This window comes from Triticum dicoccoides, chromosome 6B (genome assembly GCF_002162155.2).
Source record: "Triticum dicoccoides isolate Atlit2015 ecotype Zavitan chromosome 6B, WEW_v2.0, whole genome shotgun sequence".
Taxonomy (NCBI): Eukaryota; Viridiplantae; Streptophyta; class Magnoliopsida; order Poales; family Poaceae; genus Triticum; species Triticum dicoccoides.
Window position 1 is genome coordinate 27,700,566 of NC_041391.1, and position 23,643 is coordinate 27,724,208.

Sequence of the window (23,643 nt, forward strand, 5' to 3'; positions counted from 1 at the left end):
AAAAATGTTGTCGGCAGCATAAGTGCACAAGGCGCACAATCTTATCCATTTGTGCTCTGATTTATTGGTTTCTCCAGACACATTTTCGTCATTTATCTGAAAGGTTCAATACATCATCTTAATGCAACAAATGGCATGCTGCTTATGCTTAGTGAAAGGGGAAAATAAAGAATAAACTTTTTTGTATAACCTTTCACCTTTTTTATTGTACTATCCACTGTTGGTGCAATAAATCTCATATGAAATATTGTTACTGGCAGATACTCTGATTTCGATTCAATCCTAATTTTAAGTGCCTACAAGTTCCTGCACCTTCCGTACTGCTCTGAGGTTTGATTCACATTCACTTTTGTGATTGTAAAATACTATAATTTCTTTGATCTATTATCACCAGTTTCCATGATGTAAAGTAAAATTGGTGGTGAAGAGTAGAAGGTGTTGAAGATATATACAGGAGGTGCATATCTGAGCCTTTACGGAAGAACTGTTCACTAGATCCCTAGAGGAAGATGATAGCTAAAAAAAATACATAATGCTCCCTCCGTTCCTAAATATAAGTCTTTTTAGACATTTCAAATGGACTACAACATACGGATGTATGTAGACATATTTTAGAGTGTAGATTTGCTCATTTTGCTCCGTATGTAGTCATTTGTTGGAATCTCTAGAAAGACTTATATTTGGGAACAGAGGGAGTATATCAACTCTGCTTTTTTAGACATACTGGAATACTTCAAATCATGCTACATAGAAATTTGCTGTTCATTTAAGGAGGTTTGTTACAATTAAAAACAAAAGATATCAACTCTGCTTTTTTAGACATACCGGAATACTTCAAATCATGGTACATAGAAGTTTGCTCTTCATGTCAGGAGGTTTGTTACAATTAAAAACAAAATGACACATTTTTGCATGACATTTATGGAACGAAATAGTAAATTCAATCTCTGCTACAATCTGTGATTCATAAGCAATTTATCATCTACCACTTTCTAAATCTAGTGCCATCAGACTTCCATGCTGTCCAGTGCTAGAAGGGTCATAGTGTGACGAGTTCTCAAGCAAACATTCAGTTTCTCTGCTAGGATTCTGAATCAGTTGTTCTCTCCAGGTGCTTCGTATTGATCTCAATCTCTCAGCAACCTCTCTCATTAATGGCCGTTCTTCCCCCCTCATACTCAAACAACACTTTGCCAGTTGAGCAATTTCTTGGAGCAGCTCCGCTTCGAAGTCTAATATATTCTTGTCCAAGATGAATTGAAGTCCATTTTCTTTCATTGCAAGAAGGAAGGATGATGCAAGGTTTTTCTTTTCTCCAGCACTGTCAGTATAAATTGCGAACTTCATTGTAATGAGCTCTAGTAGCACAACTCCAAAACTATAAACATCACTCTTCTCTGTTAGTTGACGCTCTTGCAAGTATTCAGGGTCAAGATAACCTATAGTTCCCTGTACCATTGTCATAAACTGTATTTCATCCGTAGGAAGCATTCTTGATGCTCCAAAATCAGTCACTTTTGCTGTGTAGTTGTCGCCTAGGAGAATGTTTGGAGATTTTACATCTCCATGAACTATGGGAGGGGATGCTGATGAGTGTAGATATGCTAATGCTTCTGCAGATTCCTGAGCTATCCTGAGACGAGTATCCAGTGAAACGGGAAATCTTCTATTTTTACCATGCATCAGCTCGAATAGGGTGCCGTTTGGGATGCATTCATAGACCAACATTGGGACTTCCACTTCTAAGCAACATCCTAGAAGCTTTACCACATTCCTGTGGTTTATCTGTGAAAGTATAACAATCTCTTGCGCAAATTCATCTTTCTGGTCCATGTTCATAACCTTGGAGCGCTTTATGGCTACCACTCTGCCGTCTTTGAGAATTCCCTTGTAAACAGTTCCATGGCCACCTCTTCCTAATTCTCTGCTTGAGTCGAAATTGTTCGTTGCGTTCTCTAGTTCTTCCCTTGTGAATATTCTCACTGTATCAACTTGCTTTGACCTGATTTGGTCATATAATAGCAGGCCACCATTTTGTTGGAAGAATATCTGCTTTTCTTTCACCAGCTTTCTCTTCTGACATTCAATCAGGAGTGCAAAAATGCAGATAAGGAGAAGTACTGCACATGCTGAAATACCTGCCAAGAATAACATTCTTTCAGTTTTGGTTGTCGAACACGCAGGTGAGTTGTGTATCTTTGTATTAAAGAGAGGAAGGGGTAGAAAGCCCCGAGCACACTGGAAGTATACTTGTTTAATTAGCCTGGAAGACAAAATTTTCTCAGTTACTAGAACAAGATTTAGTTTGAGGCACATGCTCAGACGTAAAATGGGCAATTCTACTGCTTTCTTTAGAACATAAGGACGGGTTACTACATAATAGTTTTCTCATTTAGTACATTTGAATGAATAAATAGGTATGCGTTTGTTCCTTATGCGATATGCGATGATAAAAGCGGGCATACGATCTGCATGTAAGTCAATGTAGCATATGCAGCTATTATTTATATGACAACCTTCAGCCTTTTGTGTTTTTAGTGGTTTTCTGCTGTTGTTATCACGAAAATTGTATTCAGAAAAAAGTCGTGGAAATAATATGATCATCTACGAGCTGTGCAAAAGTAAGAAAAAAAAGAGCTATGGAACAAATTGCTGTACAATACAAGTTATGAAACTTGTTGTGCATAAATGCATCATGATTTTTGCTAAGTTAAAAACATTGGGTTCATATGTACCATGTTCTAAAAATTGCTGTACAACTAATAAAATGCATGCATGTGCAAGTGTCCAATTTTTTGGAGGATGAGATTAGCTGCAAATATGTGTGCTGCTCTGGCTTCTGACATGATTATCTGTGGCTTGTTGATCCAATGCAAATTTGTATACAGTTTCCAGATTTACAAATAATTATTTCTGCATGAGAGGTACTATTATTGGCTAAATGATAAATTCGTGCTTGATATATTTCATTTTGTTGCTTTAATATAAATATTGTTTTTAGTGCAAAGTTGATTTTTTTTTTGCGGGGAGAAGTTGTTGTGAAGTACAAGTAACCAATGACATCCAATCTTAAGAAACTCTGCATTGTTTTATGTTATGAACTTTGTGTGTGATCTATTGTCACACACAGGCACTTGGCTACTACTCCCTCCGTCCCATAATGTAAGACATTTTTTGACACTTATGTGACGGAGTAGTATTTAAGTATGTAATTTACCATCAGTATCTTTTAAATTATGCAGACGATTATACTTTCTAGAATAAATGTTACTTTTACTAATGCGCTATATCAGTTTGACTTATCCATGCTATTAAGATATTTACTGACATATTTGGAACATATACCTGCAAACATTTTTGTTAATCTAGCTCTTTCTGAAACTGCAATTGGGTCACAGGTTTCTCTCTTTGGATCTGTACTCTGAGTCCCAGACTTGCATGAGCAATTGTAGTTCCCAATTATATTACTGCAAATTCCATGGCAAGGATACTGATCTGGGAAATTGCACTCGTTGATATCTGCACACAATATTCAAGAACAGAGAAATAGCTTGAGATTGATGCAGAGATAACTTGAGGTAAACCCAAAAGAAGGAAGTGAGTTACCGACCTTGGCATCCTTCTTCCAGGTAGGGATTGCCTGCAAAACCATTGTTGCAGGTGCAGAGATATCCTGTTGCATTTGGTGATGTGATGCACTGGCTATTCTTGCTAATGCAGGCATACGTTGACATGTTCTTCACAGCTTCATCACAGTATTCATTTCCAGCAACCCAGTCAAGCAGAGTGGGTACTCCATCCTTGAACTTCTCTTTGAATTTATTATCCTCTAGATAAGAAGCCTCAAACCTGAACCAATCCTGCTCAGCGACAAAAGCATAGCTGCATGGGTTGAAGCCACTCACCTCAGAATTGTCGAATCTGTCATCAAATGTTATATTGGAGAAATTGAGGTTTGGCGCAATAGATGTCTGGCAACAGCCCATTCCAGAGCACTGACCACTTTCATCCACACTTCGCCTGTCTGCGCACATTGAGAAACACCCAGCTCCCACTCTGTGCTCGTTAAAGCCTCCCAGGAATGCAAGGGTGTTGCATCCAACCGCTGTTAATTTGTTTGCCTTGGTTGATATTGTAAAAAACTTACCCGTATTTAACCAGGCCCATCCCCCTGTCTCGTTGAAGCACTTGGATGCAATCAAGGTGGTGACTCGGGCCTGCCCTCCTAGCAGACTGATGTTGTAGATCTTTATTCTGCTGCTTGAGTTATGCCTGTAAACGCTATTGTTCTCGCATGAAACATCGAACCCTTCACGGAAGCAACCTTCACCGATGCCGAAGGGGTATGGGATGGTGAGGTTGCCACATGTTTCTTGGCACCTAGGTTTCGCCATCCTGGACGCTGTGCTGCTCTTGATGCTTGCTAGCATCAGGGTGGCTGCAAAGATTAGGCATGGTAGGGTTCCTGCCATCTCTTTGTGTATTTCTGCATCCTTTTCTGCCTGTTCTATGATTCGGCACCCTTTCTCTAAGTTGGCTATGGTTATATAATGAAACGGATGTGGACTAATTGATCTTTCATGTTTTTTTTGCTCAATCAGAGTGTAGACTAGGTCAGAAGTGGTTTGGGGTTTGAACTAGCCTTCTTTCAGTCGTAAAAATAGCTTGCTTGTCTGCTCTGCAACCCAAACATGAGACCGTGTATTAATTGGCAGTTTTATTTTATCTAGAGAGAGACTGCTGGAGATGCCACTTTTATGAACCTACTTTTGTATTTCTTTATCAAATAATTATAATTTTTTTGGCAGATGGATCCTATTCTTACGCATGGAAACTTTTGTCTACAAGTTGGGAGTATTAACTTACACACTACTTTTTAACAAAATAAAGTTTCCAACTTATCATGATCACAGCTTACAAGAGTGCTGAAATTACTTTAATATTAAGGCAGAAAAGCAAGCTGCTCATATATGAGGCACGCGTTTAGATGGTAGACACAAAGCGCCTTGCCCAGATTTAATAGAAAGCCAAAAGAAGGTTCAGGTGAAACTGGGGCATGAATTTACATATTGACTGGTATGGTGGTTATAGCAGTGCAATTCCCCCCTTCTATATCCCTTGCTTGGTGGATTGGCCTTTTCTGAAAGCAACTCCCCACCTACCATAGAAGACTGGGCCATCAGATTTTTGCTGCGTCAACGTACTCCGTTTGGCTTATTCTCACTGTGCTTCTTTGATGAAAAATGTCACATCTGTACAACTAGACTTATATGAAATGGAAGCAGTCGCTGTGTAGACTGTAGCGGGCAATTGGTAGGCTCCAGGTGATGTTGTACACGCATATAAAACTGGGGAGACTCTTCATATGAAATGTTTCATTAATGTATTTACCTTTGAACACTGTAAAGTATTGTCACCAGTAATTAGTAGTAGCTGATTAAAAACTTAACCTTATGTTGCCTTGCCGCAGGTGATTGAACCTGGAAGTGATCCAGGGTCACTCAAGACAGCAGCACATGAAGTTAAAGGTTCCTTGATGTGATCAGGGTGGCCTTTGAATCCATGCCCGGGTCAAGTCATTAAAGAGAATCTTTCAAAAGGGACAAGGAGATATGCACATCCTGCTCGATGAAAGTGAAGGTGAACTCATTCGTGTCATGGCATTGAATGAGACTGGTAAAGTGGGTAAGCTTGCTCTGTGAATACCTTGGACTAGTTCTGCTGTCTTGATCGACTCCGCCGCGAGAACAGATTTGCACCACAGGTTCGTCCCTGAATTACGCTCGACCAAACTTGTGTTCTTCTGTGCTATGCATTGTGGTGTGGACTAGTTTGTAACAGGGGAACTTACCAGCTCAGCTAAGAATGTCTCTGACAAGTCGCTATTGAGTTAGTTTATATATAAGTAAAAAAAAGGGAAAAGGAAATACCTGTATTTTTAGAGGGCGTACCCAGTGCTGAAAGACCTGTTTTTTTTAAGGAATTAGCAAAAACACAGCACAATTCATGTGCTGTATCTCATCAGGTCCATAAACTTGTACCAATCTGTGACAAATTCTGTGCTGTAATATCAAGAAATTCTGGCTTTCATGTGTACCATACATATACCTTAGCCTGAGGTGTAAATTTTTCTAAGTTAGAGGTGTTCTTGAGGTCATCGGTATATTGTCGTATCTTTGTTCATGGAGAATAGTGTAATAGTGGAAGCGGGTAAGTTCGTGCTAATTACTTGAGACATAGGAAAAATCCAAAATGAAAATATCTTTTCCCTTCTTGGTACAAATTAAAAAAAGAATTAATGCCTCTATGTTTGCAACTGGTATGTGAGATAGTGGAAGCGGGTAAGTTTCTGCTTAATAAATGCGCACAGGCTCGAGTTTGAATTTATCAACGTAGTTTCCCCCTATTTTTTCCTGCTTATTGGTAAGTACTATCCACTGTCGGTGCAATGAATCTCATATGAAAATTTGTTACTGATAATTACTCTACTTTCAATTCGATCCTAGTTTTAAGCGTTGGCAAGTTTTTGCACCCTTCACTGCTTTGGGGTTCGATTTGCATTCACTTCTAAAATACATGTAATGTATGATCAACTACTTCCATGGTGTAAAATAGGCAACGTTATAGCATCTATTTGTTTTTTTACTGGAAATCTGTAGGGGAGCCTCTGACAGTAATATATTGTCAAATAGAGTAAAAGGTATACACGATATATACAGGAGTTGCATATCAGAGGCTATACAGAAGGAACTATATTCAGTGGATACAAGCACATGCTAGGAAGGTGATGGTAAAAAAAAAGTTACACAATTTAGCAACTCTTTGTTGTTAACATACTGGAATTACTTCAAATCATGGTACATAGAAGTTTGCTCTTCATGCAAGGAGGTTTGTTACAATTAAAAACAAAATGACACTTTTTTGCATGACATTTATGGCACGAAATAGTAAATTAAATCTCTGCTACAATCTGTGATTTCATAAGCAATTTATCATCTACCACTTTCTAAATCTAGCGTCATCAGACTTCCGTGCTGTCCAGTGCTAGAAGGGTCATAGTGTGACGAGTTCTCAAGCAAACATTCAGTTTCCCTGCTAGGATTCTGAATCAATTGTTCTCTCCAGGTGCTTCGTATTGATCTCAACCTCTCAGCGACATCTCTCATTAATGGCCGTTCTTCCCCCCTCATACTCAAGCAACACTTTGCCAATTGAGCAATTTCTTGGAGCAGCTCCGCTTCGAAGTCTAATATATTCTTGTCCAAGATGAATTGAAGTCCATTTTCTTTCATTGCCAGAAGGAAGGATGATGCAAGGTTTTTCTTTTCTCCAGCACTGTCAGAATAAATTGCGAACTTCATTGTAATGAGCTCTAGGAGCACAACTCCAAAACTATAAACATCACTCTTCTCTGTTAGTTGACGCTCTTGCAAGTATTCAGGGTCAAGATAACCTATAGTTCCCTGTACCATTGTCATAAATTGTATTTCATCCGTAGGAAGCATTCTTGATGCTCCAAAATCAGTCACTTTTGCTGTGAAGTTGTCGCCTAGGAGAATGTTTGGAGATTTTACATCTCCATGAACTATGGGAGGGGATGCTGATGAGTGCAGATATGCTAGTGCTTCTGCAGATTCCTGAGCTATCCTGAGACGTGTATCCAGTGAGATGGAAAGTCTTCTGTTTTTACCATGCATCAGCTCGAATAGGGTGCCGTTTGGGATGCATTCATATACCAACATTGGAACTTCCACTTCTAAGCAACATCCTAGAAGCTTTACCACATTCCTGTGGTTTATCTGTGAAAGTATAACCATCTCTTGCGCAAATTCATCTTTCTGGTCCATGTTCATAACCTTTGAGCGCTTTATGGCTACCACTCTTCCGTCTTTGAGAATTCCCTTGTAAACAGTTCCATGGCCACCTCTTCCTAATTCTCTGCTTGAGTCAAAATTGTTTGTTGCGTTCTCTAGTTCTTCCCTTGTGAATATTCTCACTGTATCAACTTGCTTTGACCTGATTTGCTCATATAGTAGCAGGCCACCATTTTGTTGGAAGAATATCTGCTTTTCTTTCGCCAGCCTTCTCTTCTGACATTCAATCAGGAGTGCCAAAATGCAGATAAGGAGAAGTACAGCACATGCTGAAATACCTGCGAAGAATAACATTCTTTCAGTTACTTTTAGTCTTATAGATAATGCCTAATGGTGCTCAGAGCACTTGCCCCCTTTTCGAAAAAATATTTCCGTTCTTCCAAAAATTCCAAAATATCCCACATATAATTGACTAATTATTTTGTTTGGATTTCAAGTTATATGAAAATCTTTACACGGCTGTGAAAAAACCCCAAGCCTTTCCTTCAACACTAAAAGAAACTTTTTTAGTAATCATTTTTAGGCAGATTACAAATCAACATTTTTTTCCAATAAACTAGATGAGCACCCAACAGCATATAAATATAAGTAGTCACATGGTTCTGTTTCTATTGTAAGAATTTTTTGTATCATTTATCTATGATCTGCTGCGAGCTTGCGACAAACAGCACCTGGATATTGTTTTATAACTAATTTATTAACCACCAGCATCTATTAAATTATGTACAAGACTACACGGCACCTGGTTCTGCATCTTATTTTTATTGCGATTACAGTGCATACTTTTGGGACAAGGTAGGATGAATGTCCTAATATGTATATTTTGCAAACAAGTGGGAAAAAGTGTTATTTCTTATTTGTTCATATATGCAGCTAAGTTTTCTAGGAATGAATCTCACTCATGCCTCCCTATATGTGCTATATCAGTTTGACCTATCCACACTATTCAGAGGCACTTACTGAAATATCCTGAGTATATGAAGATTACCTATAAAGATTTTTGTTAATCTAGCTCTTTCTGAAACTGCAATTGGTTTGCAGGTTTCTCTCTTTGGATCTATGCTGGTAGTCCCAGAGTCGCATGAGCAACTGTAGTCCCCAATTGTGTTGCTGCAGGTTCCATGGCAAGGATACTGATCTCGAAAACTGCACTCATTGATGTCTGCAAAGGGATAGATAAATAACTGAAGATCAGTGTACAGATAACTTAAGGCGAACTTAAAAGAAGTGAGTTACAGTGAGTTATCGACCTTGGCATCCTCCTTCCAGGTAGGGGTTGCCTGCAAAACCATCGCTGCAGGTACAAAGATATCCTGTAGCATTTGGTGACATGATGCAATGGCTATTCTTGCTGATGCAGGCGTAAGATGACATGTTGTTCCCTGCTTCATCACAGTTTTCATGTCCAGCAACCCAGTCAAGCACAGTAGGTACCCCGTTGTTGAACTTCTCTGTGAATTTATTATCTTCGAGATAGGAAGCCTCGAACCTGAACCAATCCTGCTCTGCGACAAAAGCATAGCTGCATGGGTTAAAGCCACGCACCTCCGAATTGTCGAATCTGTCATCGAATGATATATTGGAGGAACTGAGGTTTGGTGCAATAGATGTCTGGCAACAGCCCATGCCAGAGCACTGCCCACTGTGATCCACACTTTGCTTGTCCGCGCACATCGAGAAACACCCAGCTCCCACACTGTGCTCGTTATAGCCTCCCAGGAATGCAAGGGTGTTGCATCCAACTGCTGTTAATTTGTTCGCCTTGGTGGATATCTTAAAGAAATCAGCAGTATTTGATGAGACCCATCCATCTGTGTTGTTGCTGTTGCTGTAGAAGCACTTGGAGGCAATCAATGTGCTGACTCGGGTCTGCCCTCCTGACAGACTGATGTTGTAGATCTCCATTTGGCTGCTCGAGTTATGCATGAACACACGATTGTTCTCGCATGAAACATCAAACTCTTCACTGTAGAAGCAACCTTGACCGATGCCGAAGGGGTATGGGATGGTGAGGTTGCCGCATGTTTCTTGGCATCCAGGCTTCGCCATCCTGGACGCTGTGCTGCTCTTGATGCTTGCTAGCAGCAGCAGGGTGGCTGCAAAGATTACCCATGGTAAGGCTCTTGCCATCTCTTTGTGTAGAGTCCTGACTCCTATTCTGTTTGTCCTATGATTCAGCTCTCCTTCTCTAACTTGGCTATGCTTATATAGCGAAACAGATGTGGACTAATTGGCCCCACATGCATTTCTTTTTTGTCCAATCAGGGTGTAGAGCCGGCCAGAAGTGGTTTTGGGGTATGCGATAGCGTGTCCGCTGTGAGACCGCGTCTCAGTTGGCAGTTTTGTTTTAGCCAGTTTTGCGAACCTAACCTATAATATATTTTTATCAAACAAATTACAAGGTTTTTTTAAGAGATATGGATCCTATTCTTAGGTGTGGCAATTCTGGTCTACCAATTGGAGCATTAAGTTTTACACTGTACTTTTTATCCTCAAAATGCCTGATATGATCACACTGAACAACTGTAGCAGAAATTATAAATTCAATGCAGTATGTCACTTTCCAGTAAATTGTTTCCCTCTGTTGCATATTAGAAAAAATAAAGTTTCCAACTGGTCATGATCACACCTCACTAGTGCGCTAAAATTAGTGTCATGGTTAGGTGGAAAGGCAAATATGTTCTTATATTAGGAACGTGTTTAGATGCTAGACAGAGATCACCTTTGCCCTGCTTTATCATAAAGCTAAAAGGAGGTTCAGGTCCTTGAGAAAACCGGGCCACACGTTTAGATGTCGATATGATGGCTATAACAGTGAAATTCCGAAAGCATCTTGCCAACTTGCCTCCCCCGAAAGCATCTTGCCACCTACCCGATGACCTGATCATCAGATTCTTATCCCGTCAACGTACTCCATTTGGCTTAACCTCCCTGTCCCCTTTGATGGAATGCCACATCTGTTATCTATACAACTGGAGTTTCTTTTATGAAATGGAAGCAGTGTAGTGATAAATTGGTAATTGGTAGGCACCAGCCTCCAGGTGAATCTGAATTCACATATAAGACCGGAGACCGATTCTTTTATCCTGGATGCATGGATGACCTGTTCAAATGCTGTACTTAGTATTATCACCAGTAACTAAAACTAGCTGATTAAACTTAATCTTGTGGGTGCCGTAGGTGATTGAGCCAGGAAGGTTCTTGTTGACCCAGGGTCAAGACAGCGAATGTACGGTGCATGAAAGGAAGTTTCCCTGATGTGACATGTTGTATCTGCAATCGGGTCAAGTCGTTAAAGGGAGTCTTCCAAAGGACAAGAAGGCAATCTAATGCGCATCCGGGTTCACGACAGCGAAGGTGAGCTGATTTTGCATCCCAGCATTTCATTAGACCGGTAAAGGGTTAGGATTATTCCCATGAACGACTAATTCTGCCGTCTGGGTTGATTTCATCTGAGAGCAGATTTGCACCTCAGGGTTGTCCTTGGATGTATGCTCGACCAATTTTCTGTTCAATGCTATGCACTGTTGGAGTGTGATTTGTTGTTACAGGGAAAAATTACTACCTTCACATCTATTTAGAAAAGGGTAAAGGCAAGGACTACCTGTGTTTTCAAAGGAAAAACGCACACCATGAAAGCCACTGTAAGTTAACCTTTCCTTATGGCCGTCGCATGTGCAAGGAAGGGATGTGATTGGGCTTGGTGTGATTTTTTTAGACATGACACCCGTCCTCACTGCCAAATGCGGTAGAGTCGAGGAACGAGAAGCTGAACTGATTTTGCATCACAGCCATTGATTAGACCGGTGAAGGAATAGGTTATTCTGTGAATCCCTTGGACCAATTCATCCCTGTCATTCGAGTACTCGACTTGGGTTTGAGCATATTTGCACCTTAGGTTTGTTGTCCTTGGGTTTATGCTCGAGCAGTTTACATTTTTCTGCACTATGCACGTTGGAGTGTGACTTGTTGTTTAAGATTTGTTATTTTTACTACTTTAACACGTGTAGGAAAAAGGGCAAAGTAAAGGATTATTCGTGTTAACTTTTGAGAAGAAAAGAACAAAACATGAAAGCACCATAAGTTAATCCGCCTCGATAGATCTTGGTCGTCGCATCCGCAAGGAAGGGATATGATTGGACTTGGTGTGTATACTTGGCTCATTTTTAAGAAGGCCCTGCAAAATGTCCAGAATGCAGCAAGAAGTGTCATCACATTGCTCTCAGTCCAAACCACCAAATTAGGGTTTCCAAACCTAGCGGCGACAGAATGGGCGGCGGCGGCGCGCCGTACCCATGCGAGACCCGAGTGGATGAGCACGTACGCCAGAAAATGGCCTCGTTGCCAATCCCCGACGATCTCGTAGCGGACATCTTCCTTCGCCTACCCACGCCAGCCGACCTCATCCGCGCCGCCGTCGGCTGCATCTCCTTCCACAACATCATCACCAACCGCTCCTTCCTCCGCCGTTTCCGCAAACTCCACAACCCGCCCCTCCTCGGGTTCCTCGACAATCATTGAGTCTTCCACCCTGCCAGCCCGCCTCACCCCTCTGCGCCGGCAGCCAGTGCCGTCGCTGTTGCTGCTGACTTTTCCTTCTCTTTCCTTCCTGGCGCCAGCCACGACTGGGCCATCCAGGACATCCGCGATGGCCGTGTCCTCCTCAACAAAATCCATGAGGTTGGTATCGGTCAGAAGAAGGGAATCTTCGAGGAGATGGTGGTGTGCGACCCCCTGCACCGACGGTATCTCCTGCTCCCGCCAATCCCCGAGGATCTAGTAAATCCAGTGGAGGATCCACACTTTACGGAAGAGGCATATTGTTTGTACCAGATCTTCCTTTTGCCTCCCTGCGACAATGATGAGGAGGCAACAGCTGTGGAAGAGACGTCATTTAGAGTGGTTTTGATGGTATGGTGTGAAACTACGATGGTTGCCTTTGTCTTCTCTTCTAGTACGAGACAATGGCGAGCCATTCCATCCCTGGGCTGGGATACTATAGTTGCTAACTTGCCACTGAGAGCGTATTGTCTCTTCGCCGCACGCCAATACGCGTATGGCTGTTTCTACTGGATGTTACATTTTTGCAAGAAAATATTGGTGCTTGACACTTGGAAGATGGAGTTCTACATTGCTAACCCCCCACCTCAAGCAATATGTTTATCTTTTCTGGATATAGTCATTGTGGAGGCAGGGGAAGGTAGAGTTGGGATGTTTGTGCCAGGAGTAGGCAGAAATGGACTTGAGTTCTATACAATGTGGAGAAACAATGGTGGGACTTACATGCAGTGGAAGTTGGAGAAGACGATCTCAGTTCATTTTTTGCACTACTCTGCGGGTTCAAATGGGAAACACTTGTTCATATATGATGTGGAAATCCCGTCGGTTGGCTATGGTTGTTTCTCACTAGACATCAAGACATTCCAGCTTAAAAGGGTGTGTTCTTCAAAGACATGGATCCCTAATCCGCTTGCATATAGCAACTTTCCACCATCAATTTTGGCATCACCAACAATAGCAAGTGGTAAACTTTCTTAGTTAACTCCTTCCTTGTATAGTTATCCAACAACTTGTCTGAAACTCGGTACTCCTTATTGTGATTGGTAATTTTCATTTACATGGTTTGGTAGCTGTTACCTTTTCCATGCTTGTGGCAACGCTCATTGTGATTGGGGTGCGTCCAACATTGTGGTGTTATGTTCTGTCTGGTCTCCTTAAGGGAGTTCTTAAGTTGTCTAGTTTGTTTTGTATGAATGTTGGCTGGAGCAAGGGCTTCAGGTTTTGTTCCAAGACATTGTTGTTCAGAAAAGAGTGTTGTCCCTTTGTGACAACCTTTCTGAGGCGACTTTGTCTTTATCTTTGTCATGCAATATGAAATGGGACCGGAGCTATTTAATCCGGCAAAAAATGACGAGTTATGAAGATTGATTCTCCAACTTGTATGCGGTCCTTAGATACCTCGTCTATTATGCTTCTTACTGTGTTTTTCACAAAAGAAATTTACCAAGTGTTGTCGAATAGTAAGACCTATTGTTTGTTTTGCTCGCAAGCTCCAGAATATATATCTGCAACCTGAGTATGTTTATGTTGGGCAGGTACTCAGGAAGGTGAGAAGGAGAATGCTGGAACAAGGCGCGAAAACGCAGCAAGCTGAAGAACATGTGGACAGCCAGCATGGTGGGAGCACCAGTGATGGTGTTGATGCTGGAGGTCACCCTGGCATGCCGAGGATCAGAGATGGCGCTGATTGAGTTTGTGCTGCAGCTCAGACAGCTGACCACATGTTGGTCTGTAATAGGCAGCTCTGTTTGGTCCGTAATAGTTGACCTGGAGTTTATCTTCATCCCGTGTGCTTTCGATTTGACTTGAAGTTTATCATGTGTGCTTTCAATATGATGATGGTTGGTGTGTTTGCCGCATAAAGACTATGTGAGTAGTCAAACGTGAACAATTTGAGTTTGTGAGGTATTTGCAACTAAGCAGAAGTGTTGGCTTATAATCTAGAGTATTTGTGTTGCTCTTTCTTTGGACAGCGAAGTTACTTTTAGCAGTACTATTTGTGTTTCATGGGATCTCTTTCGTGCTGCTCTTTTTCTTGCACAGTGAAGCTACTTGAAGTTCTGTGAGATGCCAAATGTGTTATAGAATAAATAAATAGAACTAAGTCAGGCATTTTGGAAAACAAGCAGAGGTACTGATCTACTCCATGAGCAATGATAAGGTGAAGGGAACATGCTTGTGATGCCTGTTAATGTTGTACCCTAAGGATCTCTTTGTGCTGCTCTTTTTCTTATAGAGTGAAGTTACATGTGGTTCTGTTTGATCTCATCTGCACCCTCAATCAGTTGTTCTCTCTCAGGGGAAAGTGGTGGTTCTTGCTCAATTCTGCCCATATAACTCTTCTGCCAAATCTGATGCTGCCACCAAGAAGAACAAAGAGCCGGCCTTGCTGCTGAAATTGGATATTGCCGGCGCTTTTGACAATGTGTCTTGGAGTTACCTGCTCGAACTCATGTCAAGATTGCCTAGGGTTCGGCCAACGTTGTTGTGACCTGATTGCTTTGTTATGGTCCTCCACCTCCTCTAGGATCCTGGTGAATGGAGAGCCTGGTCTGTGTTTTTGCACAAGCAAGGCCTGCGTCAGGGAGACCCTAGCTCTCTCCCCGATGCTTTTCACAATTGCTATTGCTCCTTTGCATTGGTTATTTGCCAGGGCCTACTATGTTGGAGCTCTTAGTGGACTAAGACTGCCACCTTCCCAGCCACGGGTCAGCCTCTATGCTGATGATGCTGCCCTGTTCGTGTCTCCGGCTGGTAAACTCCCTACTCTCGGTGATCCCGGTATACTTAATTTCCCTCTTCAAGCTTGATATTTGGGCCCTGAAGCAGATTGACAAGCTCCGAAGGAATTTTTTGTGGCGCTCCAAGCCGGACGCTGCTGGTGGCATGGCTCTTGTGAACTGCCAAGGATATGGGTGGTCTAGGTGTCCTTGATCCAAGAAGATTTGGACGTGCCCTGCGGCTACGATGGAAGTGGTTGGATTGGACTGATAAGGACAAGAGCCATGGTCTAGTTCCTCAATCCCATGTGACCAAGGATGATTTGGCTCTTTTCTCGGCATCTACTTATGTAACAACGGTTGGAAATGGTCAGCGCACTAGCTTCTGGAGCGACTGATGGTTCGACGACCAGGCTTTGCGGCACACGGCTCCAGACATCTTCAAGCTATCCAGGTGCAGAAACATCAAGGTTTCTCACTCATGTTTGGTTGCGTCTGGGCCAGGCACGCTTGCAAGCCGACATCGAGGACACCCTCAGTTGGGTGTGGACCCCATCCAATGTATACACCGCTGCTTCCTCGTACCACTGCCAGTTCTTTGGTTCTTTCTCACGCATCAGTTTTTACAAACTTTGGAAAGCATCAGTTCCTCCCAAATGCCGGTTTTTCGTGCGGTTATGGCTTCGTGGTAGAGTCCTAACTAATGACAACCTGGAGATTCATGGCATTCCCCACAGTTATGCTTGCAACCTATGCGATCAGGAGGACGAATCACCTATATATGCACCTTATTCTCAAATGCCCCTATGCTAGAACTGTTTGGCAGCAAGTTGCGGAATTGATGGAGGGACTGTCCGGCTTTGGCCTCCAATGCCCAAGATACCGAGACCATCATTGAGTGGTGGAATGTGCGCACGCGCAGCCTGCCAAAGAAGCATGTTTCGACTGCAACTTTCACCGCATGGCATCTCTGGAAAGAGCGTAACAGGCGAGTCTTTGAGCAAATGTTCATGGATGAAGCTGCTCTCTTTTACCTTATTAAGCAGGATAATTTACAGCCGACTGTATCCATCCGCTGGATTACTGATGTCCAGAACGAGCCTGAACCAGAGCCTGACCAGGACCTCTCTGTTTTATTTTGGTGTGGGTCATCTTAACCCCAACCTCCTGTAACACAAGGATTTTGTATTTGTTTACTCCTCCTTAATATATCGGCAGCAATTGCCAGTTCCTCAGAAAAGATTTGTCAATCTGCCTTCTAATTTATTTATTTGAGCCAAGCTTGATGAGCGAAAAATAGCACGTACCACATATATTGTGCACCAGCACTTACATTTTGACTTACCATTATGTGAACTAGTGGAATGTCTTACTCATTGCTTTCCTTGCCATCCTCGACACAACAAAGTTAATTTTTGCCATGAATTTATCATGCGAAGTAGCTGATTGTGAAACTTAACCTGCTTCACAAAACACGAGTTGTTCAGAAATTTAATCTGTTTTTGGAACTTCTCATGTTCCTATTATGGACTCTAAATGTATTCTAAGTACAGTTAAAGAGGTTACTTTTCACAGTGACACCTTGGTCATAACCATGATTATTTTTCGTTTGAAGATATTTTTTTTTTCTGATTCTACATGTGTACCTGTGCCACTAATAGCTAACAGGTTTGTTGCAGTAGTAAATGACCTTGGCGGTTGGTGAAGCTCTGCACACTGTTTGAGCTCGAACTGGGAAAAACCGATCAAACCGGGCGGGGTTTTGAAACCGGCGAACCTGGCGGTTTGCAAAGAACCGGTCGGTTCGGTGCTAATTCCCCAAAACACTCCATTGTCGCGTGAAAAAAACAGGGGATTTCCCTCCCATCTTCTCGAATGAGCCCCGCCCGCACCCATCCCCTTTTCCGCCACAACTCTGCTCGGCCGCGTCGAAGGTCGCTGGCCACATCGCGCCACCCACTGGCCATCACGAGCACCCCCTTGGCCGGGCGTCCTCCTCCGCCGCCCGCTTCGTCTTCGTTCACGATGGCAAGTACTCCCTCTGTAAAGAAATATACAGAGAAATGGAAGCAAAGGAGGGGCGGGTCTAACAGCAGCACGTAGCCGAGGCCGAGCACGAGCGGCGGGCCTCTAGGGGATGCGCCGGCACCACTTGATTCCCAGGCCCGCCTTCGTCATTGCTTTGACTCCGGTATGTTTTCTCATGTCCTCCTCCATATGCTGCTCCTTGTAAATTCTAATGTGGTTGTCCTGTGTAACTCCAAATGTTCGTGATGCTTGTCAGAAGTTGCAACCATTGAACCATGACTATTTTGTTAATTTTCTGTTGACATATTGAATTGTTGATGCTTGTTGGTCAATGGTCATGGTGGCTTCTGTACGCATGTACTATGCTTGTAGCCTACTGTATACTTGCATCTTTTTTGCAATTATGTAGTAGTATCATATTGCCATATTAGTCATTGAGATGACAAAGCTGATTACACTGCCATGATATTGCCCATATTTTTTATTCATGGATTAGACTATTTGTTACTAAACATACGTTATTTTTACAGCTTAAAGAATGGGATGTCGAACCACTTAGGATTTCCATCAGATTAGCAGCTTGTGGTTTTTCAAGCGGTTTTTAGGTTAAAATTGATACGAACAACAGAGTAAACTATGCTATTTGCACTACGATGGATCCACCACAACGCTTATTGTATCAAATCCTTTTACCGTAATTTGTCAATGTATACTCGGCTAGCTATGTTGTGAATACAGACTTGGGAGTTTTTGCTTTTCGGAGCACCTGATAAAGCAAATCCTTACAAATCACTGGTATCCTTTACAGACCGTTTGATTTCGTTGGTTAAACGTTCCTGGCCGTCTGATCTTTGCTAGCCGCGAACTGGGCCTGAAGTCCCGAGGGCAGCTACTCCCGTAGCTATTTTGGACCCCTGTGGTTAATTGGGCCAGTTTTCCCCGCTCGGCCCAAGCAGCGAAGGCCGTTCTCTCGCATCGCCTCCTCCGACCCCGAGCTCTCCTACCACTGTTGCGCTCCACCTAGAAGACCTCTTGCGGCGGAGTTCACCGCGACGCCTAAGTTTGCCGAAGCCAGCACCACTGGAACCGGCGTCCGCAGACGGCTCCCATCCATGGGCAAAGTGGACGCACTTCCTCGACGCCGGCCTATCTCGCGGTCATAGGGCGAACCCTAGGTGCCGCCGCCATGACCTCCTGCTCCCGACTCCTCGCGGCGCCGCTGATGACCACTCGTCCGGTAACCAAAAGCATGTGTCCAGTTCGCCTACAGGTATGCTCGCACCTCTCTCCCTTTGGGTTGTGCCACCCCTAACTGCTGTCTGGAGGTGTGACATCTGATTTTCGGGGTGTCGATTAGGCGGACATGGCGCACTTCGGCGCTAACACGCGATGTAGGACGGGTACACACACAATGGCGCTGAAGGTGTTCCTAAGAGCAGGGTATTTTTGTGGTTAAACAGGCATCTGACACAGGGAAGGGAATGTGAGCGTTCTCTAACCATGTACAGCGTTTATATGAAGATTATACAAGAGATTTCCTGTTACCTGGACTGCTAGAGGGCTGTAGGCCTAGGATGCAGTACGGATTTGCAAATTGTGATGATATGAAAATAGGGATCACTCCCATCGCCTCAAGAACTGCACCTTCTACCATAACTGAATTCAGTATTGTTTAAAAAAAAACTGAATTCAGTATTGATGGTTCAGCTGTGTACTAATATTCCTATTATTTATTTGTGATACAGTTAAGAAGCTGCTTTCTTGTCTACATGAAAGACGATAGCATTGAGGGAATTTATGATACTCTCTTCGAATGCGCTTCCATAAGCAAATCTGCTGGAGTCATCGGTGTGTCAATTCACAACGTTTGAGCAACTGGCAGTTACATTCGATGAAGAGATGGAACTTCTAATGGAATTGTCCCCATGCTGCATGTTTTCAGTGATACTGCACGCTGTGTTTGATCAAGGTGGAGGCAAGAGAAAAGGTAAGTAGCATCAGTTGGTCGGACCCAGTTTACATATTCTTAATGGTTGCTCACATATTCCTATCTTTTGGGTGCATTTGCTATATATTTGGAGCCTTGGCGTGCGATATTTATGAGTTCCTTGATTTGAGAAAGAACCATCAGAACGTAGACACTCTAGAAGTAATACCGAACACACTTTCAGGCAGAGATACCAGAAACTGATTACCAGTTTGGATTTTTTTTTGGCACTGGATCACCACCCTCATGCTATCTATTGGTCTCTTTGTTCATTTATCAGGAACAGTAATTTACAATGGGAAAATCATTTTAATTAATCTGAATCAATTGTTTATGTACAATTAGTTCTTCATGTTTTTTTAATTATCTCCTGTATTTTTAGTTGTTCAAGTGCTCCATATCTGCCTGTCCACTGTATATTGTAAGAGGGTTATAACACAAGTGAATCTCTCAAGCTAATTAGGCGTGATGCTTCGCACCCATCGGATACAATTTGTTTGGTTTGGTAATGCCCTGAAGCATTTTACAAACTACAGTTACAAATTCTCTTGGCTTGGTTTTCTGTTCTTTCCATAGCTATCAACTTGTGTGAATCATTCAAACAAAACCAAAATAATTTTTGACCTACAAGGAATAGTAATTGATAGAATATGCATGGTTCATGAATCATGATAAGCGGCACCTATTATCAGCCATTGCTGTTAAATTTGAGCATCAACGAGAAATAAGGTGACATAGCCAATGTGCATAGTTTTTCCAATCCCTCTTTAATTACTTCTGATCATGAACCATTTGGTTTGAAGTGACAAATATTGTGTTGGGGATATTCCTTGTGTGACCGAACAATATCTTTGTCATATGAGTGGCTTTTTATTCCAAACCATGCAATTTAGTTATTACATTCCAATATCTACCTCAAGCAGCCAAAGGGCCTAGAGGATTCGGAAGTCCTCGCTAGGGAGACCCTGTTTATGTCCATGCTATCAATTCTCTTGCTATTAACGTCTAAGAAAACTTCTCTTGCTGGAAGTAGGAATTTTATTAAAGGGGGGCCAATGAAACATGTAAAGCATCAGAGGGGCCATAGATAAGAATTTAGATATCAAATTCATTAACTCACATAGTATTTAGGGGTAGCTTGAGAAACTTTTGCAGTGTGGGGGGAGCCATGGCCCCAGCTCGCCCCTGTTGACTCCGTCCCTGTTGCTAGCCCAAATCACAATTCATTGGGCTCTATTTATCGTGTGATGTCTGATGTGTAATGTGATTATAGTGTCACTGGGTGGTCTGCCTTTTCGTGCAGTTAGCGTGTGTGAGGTCAAAGTGTTGTAGGAGCTGTTGAAGAAATCAGGTGTGTTGTTGTACATGCCGGGCTGATTAACAAGGTTAGTGGATAAACACCCATCTCCTTATTAAAGTAAAAAATATGTATTGTGTTGTTATGTCGGGTGCATGTTTCTGTATATGTTGGGTAATGTGAATAACATGAGTTGTGATGCTTGTACGTTGACATGGTGTAGGAGTTTCAGCTGGCGCTTTTCTAAGACCAGTAAGAATGAGAGTTTGTTTGTCCACATTGCACGTGTGTGCACATTTGCTCTTTATATGTACAATGAAATTTTCACTCTTGTTTTTGCTTCTTTTCTGTATTCTAATGTAATTACTATGGAATCAGTCTCACTCTCATTCTTGGCATATTACAGGGATTTTGGAGATTATATTATTTATTAAGTGATTTCTTTTGATTTTGTTGTTTTTGAAGATTTAGCACGTTCCACCTGATGCCGGTTAGCACACAGACCATTATGATGCATAAAGTATTGGATTGAGAAATCTGCACCATGTTGACCATATGTCTCCCAAATATGTGCAATGTTCGTCAAAATAAAATGAATGGCTATATTGTTCTTTTTGAAATAGAATAGAAAGATGAAATGCCTTTATAACCTTCATATATTTGTGGAAATTACTACCAGTCTCTCGAAAAAATGGACGGGCGCAGTAACGCGCGCCATCAATGATCTAGTATTTATTTAAGCCATCTAGAATCTCATTCATTTTAGTCAAGAACCTATTGCAAGATTTTTTGCATGTAAAATTAATCACATATTTTGTTAAGAAGAATTTGAATTTTTTAACAACACTATCACAGATGCTCACATATACGTATATATAATCATCCCTATAAATGCAGGCACGCACCCCAACAAGAATGCACCCCTCCCCCCAACTAAACGAACATGTTCGTCAAAAAGCATGAATAGGAAAATGCGAGCACCAGTGCTTAGTTTAGGATTGAATCCTGGTGGGTTGGTTAAGGAACCTTCGCAAAATCTGGACTTAAAGACACATTATTTTGAAAGTTATTTAGAAAGATTATACATTTTTTTGAGAAACTTTCAATCTGTTAATCTCCAATCATGGTAGTACAAAGAACATCAGAGGTAATAAAATTACAACCAGGTCCGTGGACCACCTAACGACGACTACAAGCACTTGAGCGAGCCGAAGGCGCACCCCTGTCATTGCCCCTCCTTAGCTGAAGCCGGGCAAACCTTGTTGTAGTAGATGCTATCTCTTGAGCACCGCGTTTGTTTTTCCTTGAAGAGGAAAGGATGATGCAGCAAAGTAGCGTAAGTATTTCCCTCAGTTTTTGAGAACCAAGGTATCAATCCAGTAGAAGGCTACACGCAAGTCCCTCGTACCTACACAAACAAATAAGAACCTCGCAACCAACGCGATAAAGGGGTTGTCAATCCCTTCACAGTCACTTGTAAAAGTGAGATCTAATAAAGATAATAAGATAAGATAAATATTTTTGGTATTTTTAAGATATAGAGTGAAAAGTAAAGATTGTAAAATAAAGTAGATAGAAAACTTATATGATGGAAAATAGACCCGGGGGCCGTAGGTTTCACTACTGGTTTCTCTCAAGATAGCATAAGTATTACGGTGGGTGCACAAATTATTGTCGAGCAATTGATAGAAAAGTGCATAGTTATGAGAATATCTAGGCATGATCATGTATATAGGCATCACGTCCTTGACAAGTAGACCAAAACGATTCTGTATCTACTACTATTACTCCACACATCGACCGCTATCCAGCATGCATCTAGAGTATTAAGTTCATAAGAACAGAGTAATGCATTAGGTAAGATGACATGATGTAAAGAGATAAACTCAAGCAATATGATATAAATCCCATCTTTTTATCCTCGATGACAACAATACAATACGTGCCTTGCTGCCCCTGCTGTCACTGGAAAATGACACCGCAAGATTGAACCCAAAGCTAAGCACTTCTCCCATTGCAAGAAAGATCAATCTAGTAGGCAAAACCAAACTAATAATTCAAAGAGACTTGCAAAGATAACCAATCATACATAAAAGAATTCAGAGGAGATTCAAATATTTCTCATAGATAAACTTGACCATAAACCCACAATTCATCTGATCTCGACAAACACACCGCAAAAAGAGTTACATCGAATAGATCTCCAAGAAGACCGAGGAGAACATTGTATTGAGATTCAAAGTGAGAGAAGAAGCCATCTAGCTAATAACTATGGACCCGAAGGTCTGTAGTAAACTACTCACAACTCATCGGAGAGGCTTTGGCGTTGATGTAGAAGCCCTTCGTGATCGATTCCCCCTCCGACGGAGCACCGAAAAAGGCTCCAAGATGGGATCTCATGGGTACAGAAGGTTGCGGCGGTGGAAATAGGGTTTCGTGGTGTTCCTGGATGTTTTCAGGGTATGCAAGTATATATAGGCGAAGGAAGTTGGTCAGGGGAGCCACGAGGGGCCCACGAGGGTGGGGGGCGCGCCCAGCCCCCTAGAGCGTGCCCTGTACCCTCGTTGCCGCCTCGTCTGCTTCTTGACGTCCACTCCAAGTCTCCTGGATTGCGTTTGTTCCAAAAATATCTCTCGCGAAGGTTTCATTCCGTTTGGACTCCGTTTGATATTCCTTTTCTGCGAAACACTGAAATAGGCAAAAAACAACAATTTGGGCTGGGCCTCCGGTTAATAGGTTAGTCCCAAAAATAATATAAAAGTGTATAGTAAAGCCCATAAACATCCAAAACGGGTAATATAATAGCATGAAACAATCAAAAATTATAGATACGTTGGAGACGTATCAGTAGACAAATGGGAAGTCGTTGTGCTAAGGCCCCATACGACCAACACACCAGAGCAGCAACCATTGCCGATGAGAAAGTCATAGATCGGAAGCATCAAACTTGTAAACACCCAAACCAAGATGAACGAAGGCTGGATTCAAATAGATCCACCGAAGATCAGCACCGACCAAATCCCGCGAGATCCGACGGAGACACCCCCCTATACGCCCTCTGACGATGCTAGACACATCATCGGGACATGGATAGAACGTGGGAGACATTATTCATACTAAGGGCATCGCCGCCGCCACGCAGCCCCAACCAAGACACTGATCCTAACAAGAATGAAA

General features: G+C 42.2%; 3 protein-coding genes and 1 long non-coding RNA gene across 10 annotated transcripts in view; 2 read left to right on the plus strand and 2 right to left on the minus strand.

The window, feature by feature from the left end:
- The window catches only part of LOC119322924 (GPI mannosyltransferase 3-like), an 8,916-nt gene extending 4,679 nt beyond the window's left edge, over positions 1-4,237 (plus strand). The window contains exons 10-15 of one of the 7 annotated variants that reach the window (XM_037596462.1): positions 261-330; positions 1,112-1,302; positions 2,092-2,183; positions 2,418-2,474; positions 3,399-3,629; positions 3,721-4,237. The gene's annotated coding sequence lies outside the window, so the exon portion shown is untranslated. The remainder of the gene's footprint in view (positions 1-260; positions 331-1,111; positions 1,303-2,091; positions 2,184-2,417; positions 2,475-3,398; positions 3,630-3,720) is intronic. The other 6 variants (XM_037596466.1, XM_037596461.1, XM_037596463.1 and 3 more) reach the window with 6 other exon arrangements.
- On the minus strand, positions 464-5,464 carry LOC119322923 (wall-associated receptor kinase 5-like). The gene is made up of 3 exons (XM_037596460.1): positions 3,611-5,464; positions 3,346-3,519; positions 464-2,138 (listed from the first exon to the last, which is right to left on the minus strand). The coding sequence occupies exons 1-3, from the start codon at positions 4,470-4,472 to the stop codon at positions 979-981; spliced, it is 2,196 nt and encodes a 731-aa protein (XP_037452357.1). The 5' UTR covers positions 4,473-5,464; the 3' UTR covers positions 464-978.
- A 1,357-nt stretch (positions 5,465-6,821) lies between these two features.
- Positions 6,822-10,019, minus strand: LOC119322922 (wall-associated receptor kinase 2-like). The gene is made up of 3 exons (XM_037596459.1): positions 9,125-10,019; positions 8,863-9,036; positions 6,822-8,152 (listed from the first exon to the last, which is right to left on the minus strand). Exons 1-3 carry the CDS (start codon positions 10,002-10,004, stop codon positions 6,993-6,995), a joined length of 2,214 nt encoding a protein of 737 aa, XP_037452356.1. The 5' UTR covers positions 10,005-10,019; the 3' UTR covers positions 6,822-6,992.
- Positions 9,853-14,427, plus strand: LOC119322926. Its single transcript, XR_005155972.1, has 3 exons — positions 9,853-9,988; positions 11,055-11,231; positions 13,970-14,427. It is a non-coding gene; the product is annotated as an uncharacterized LOC119322926 (long non-coding RNA).
- Positions 14,428-23,643: the final 9,216 nt, after the last annotated feature.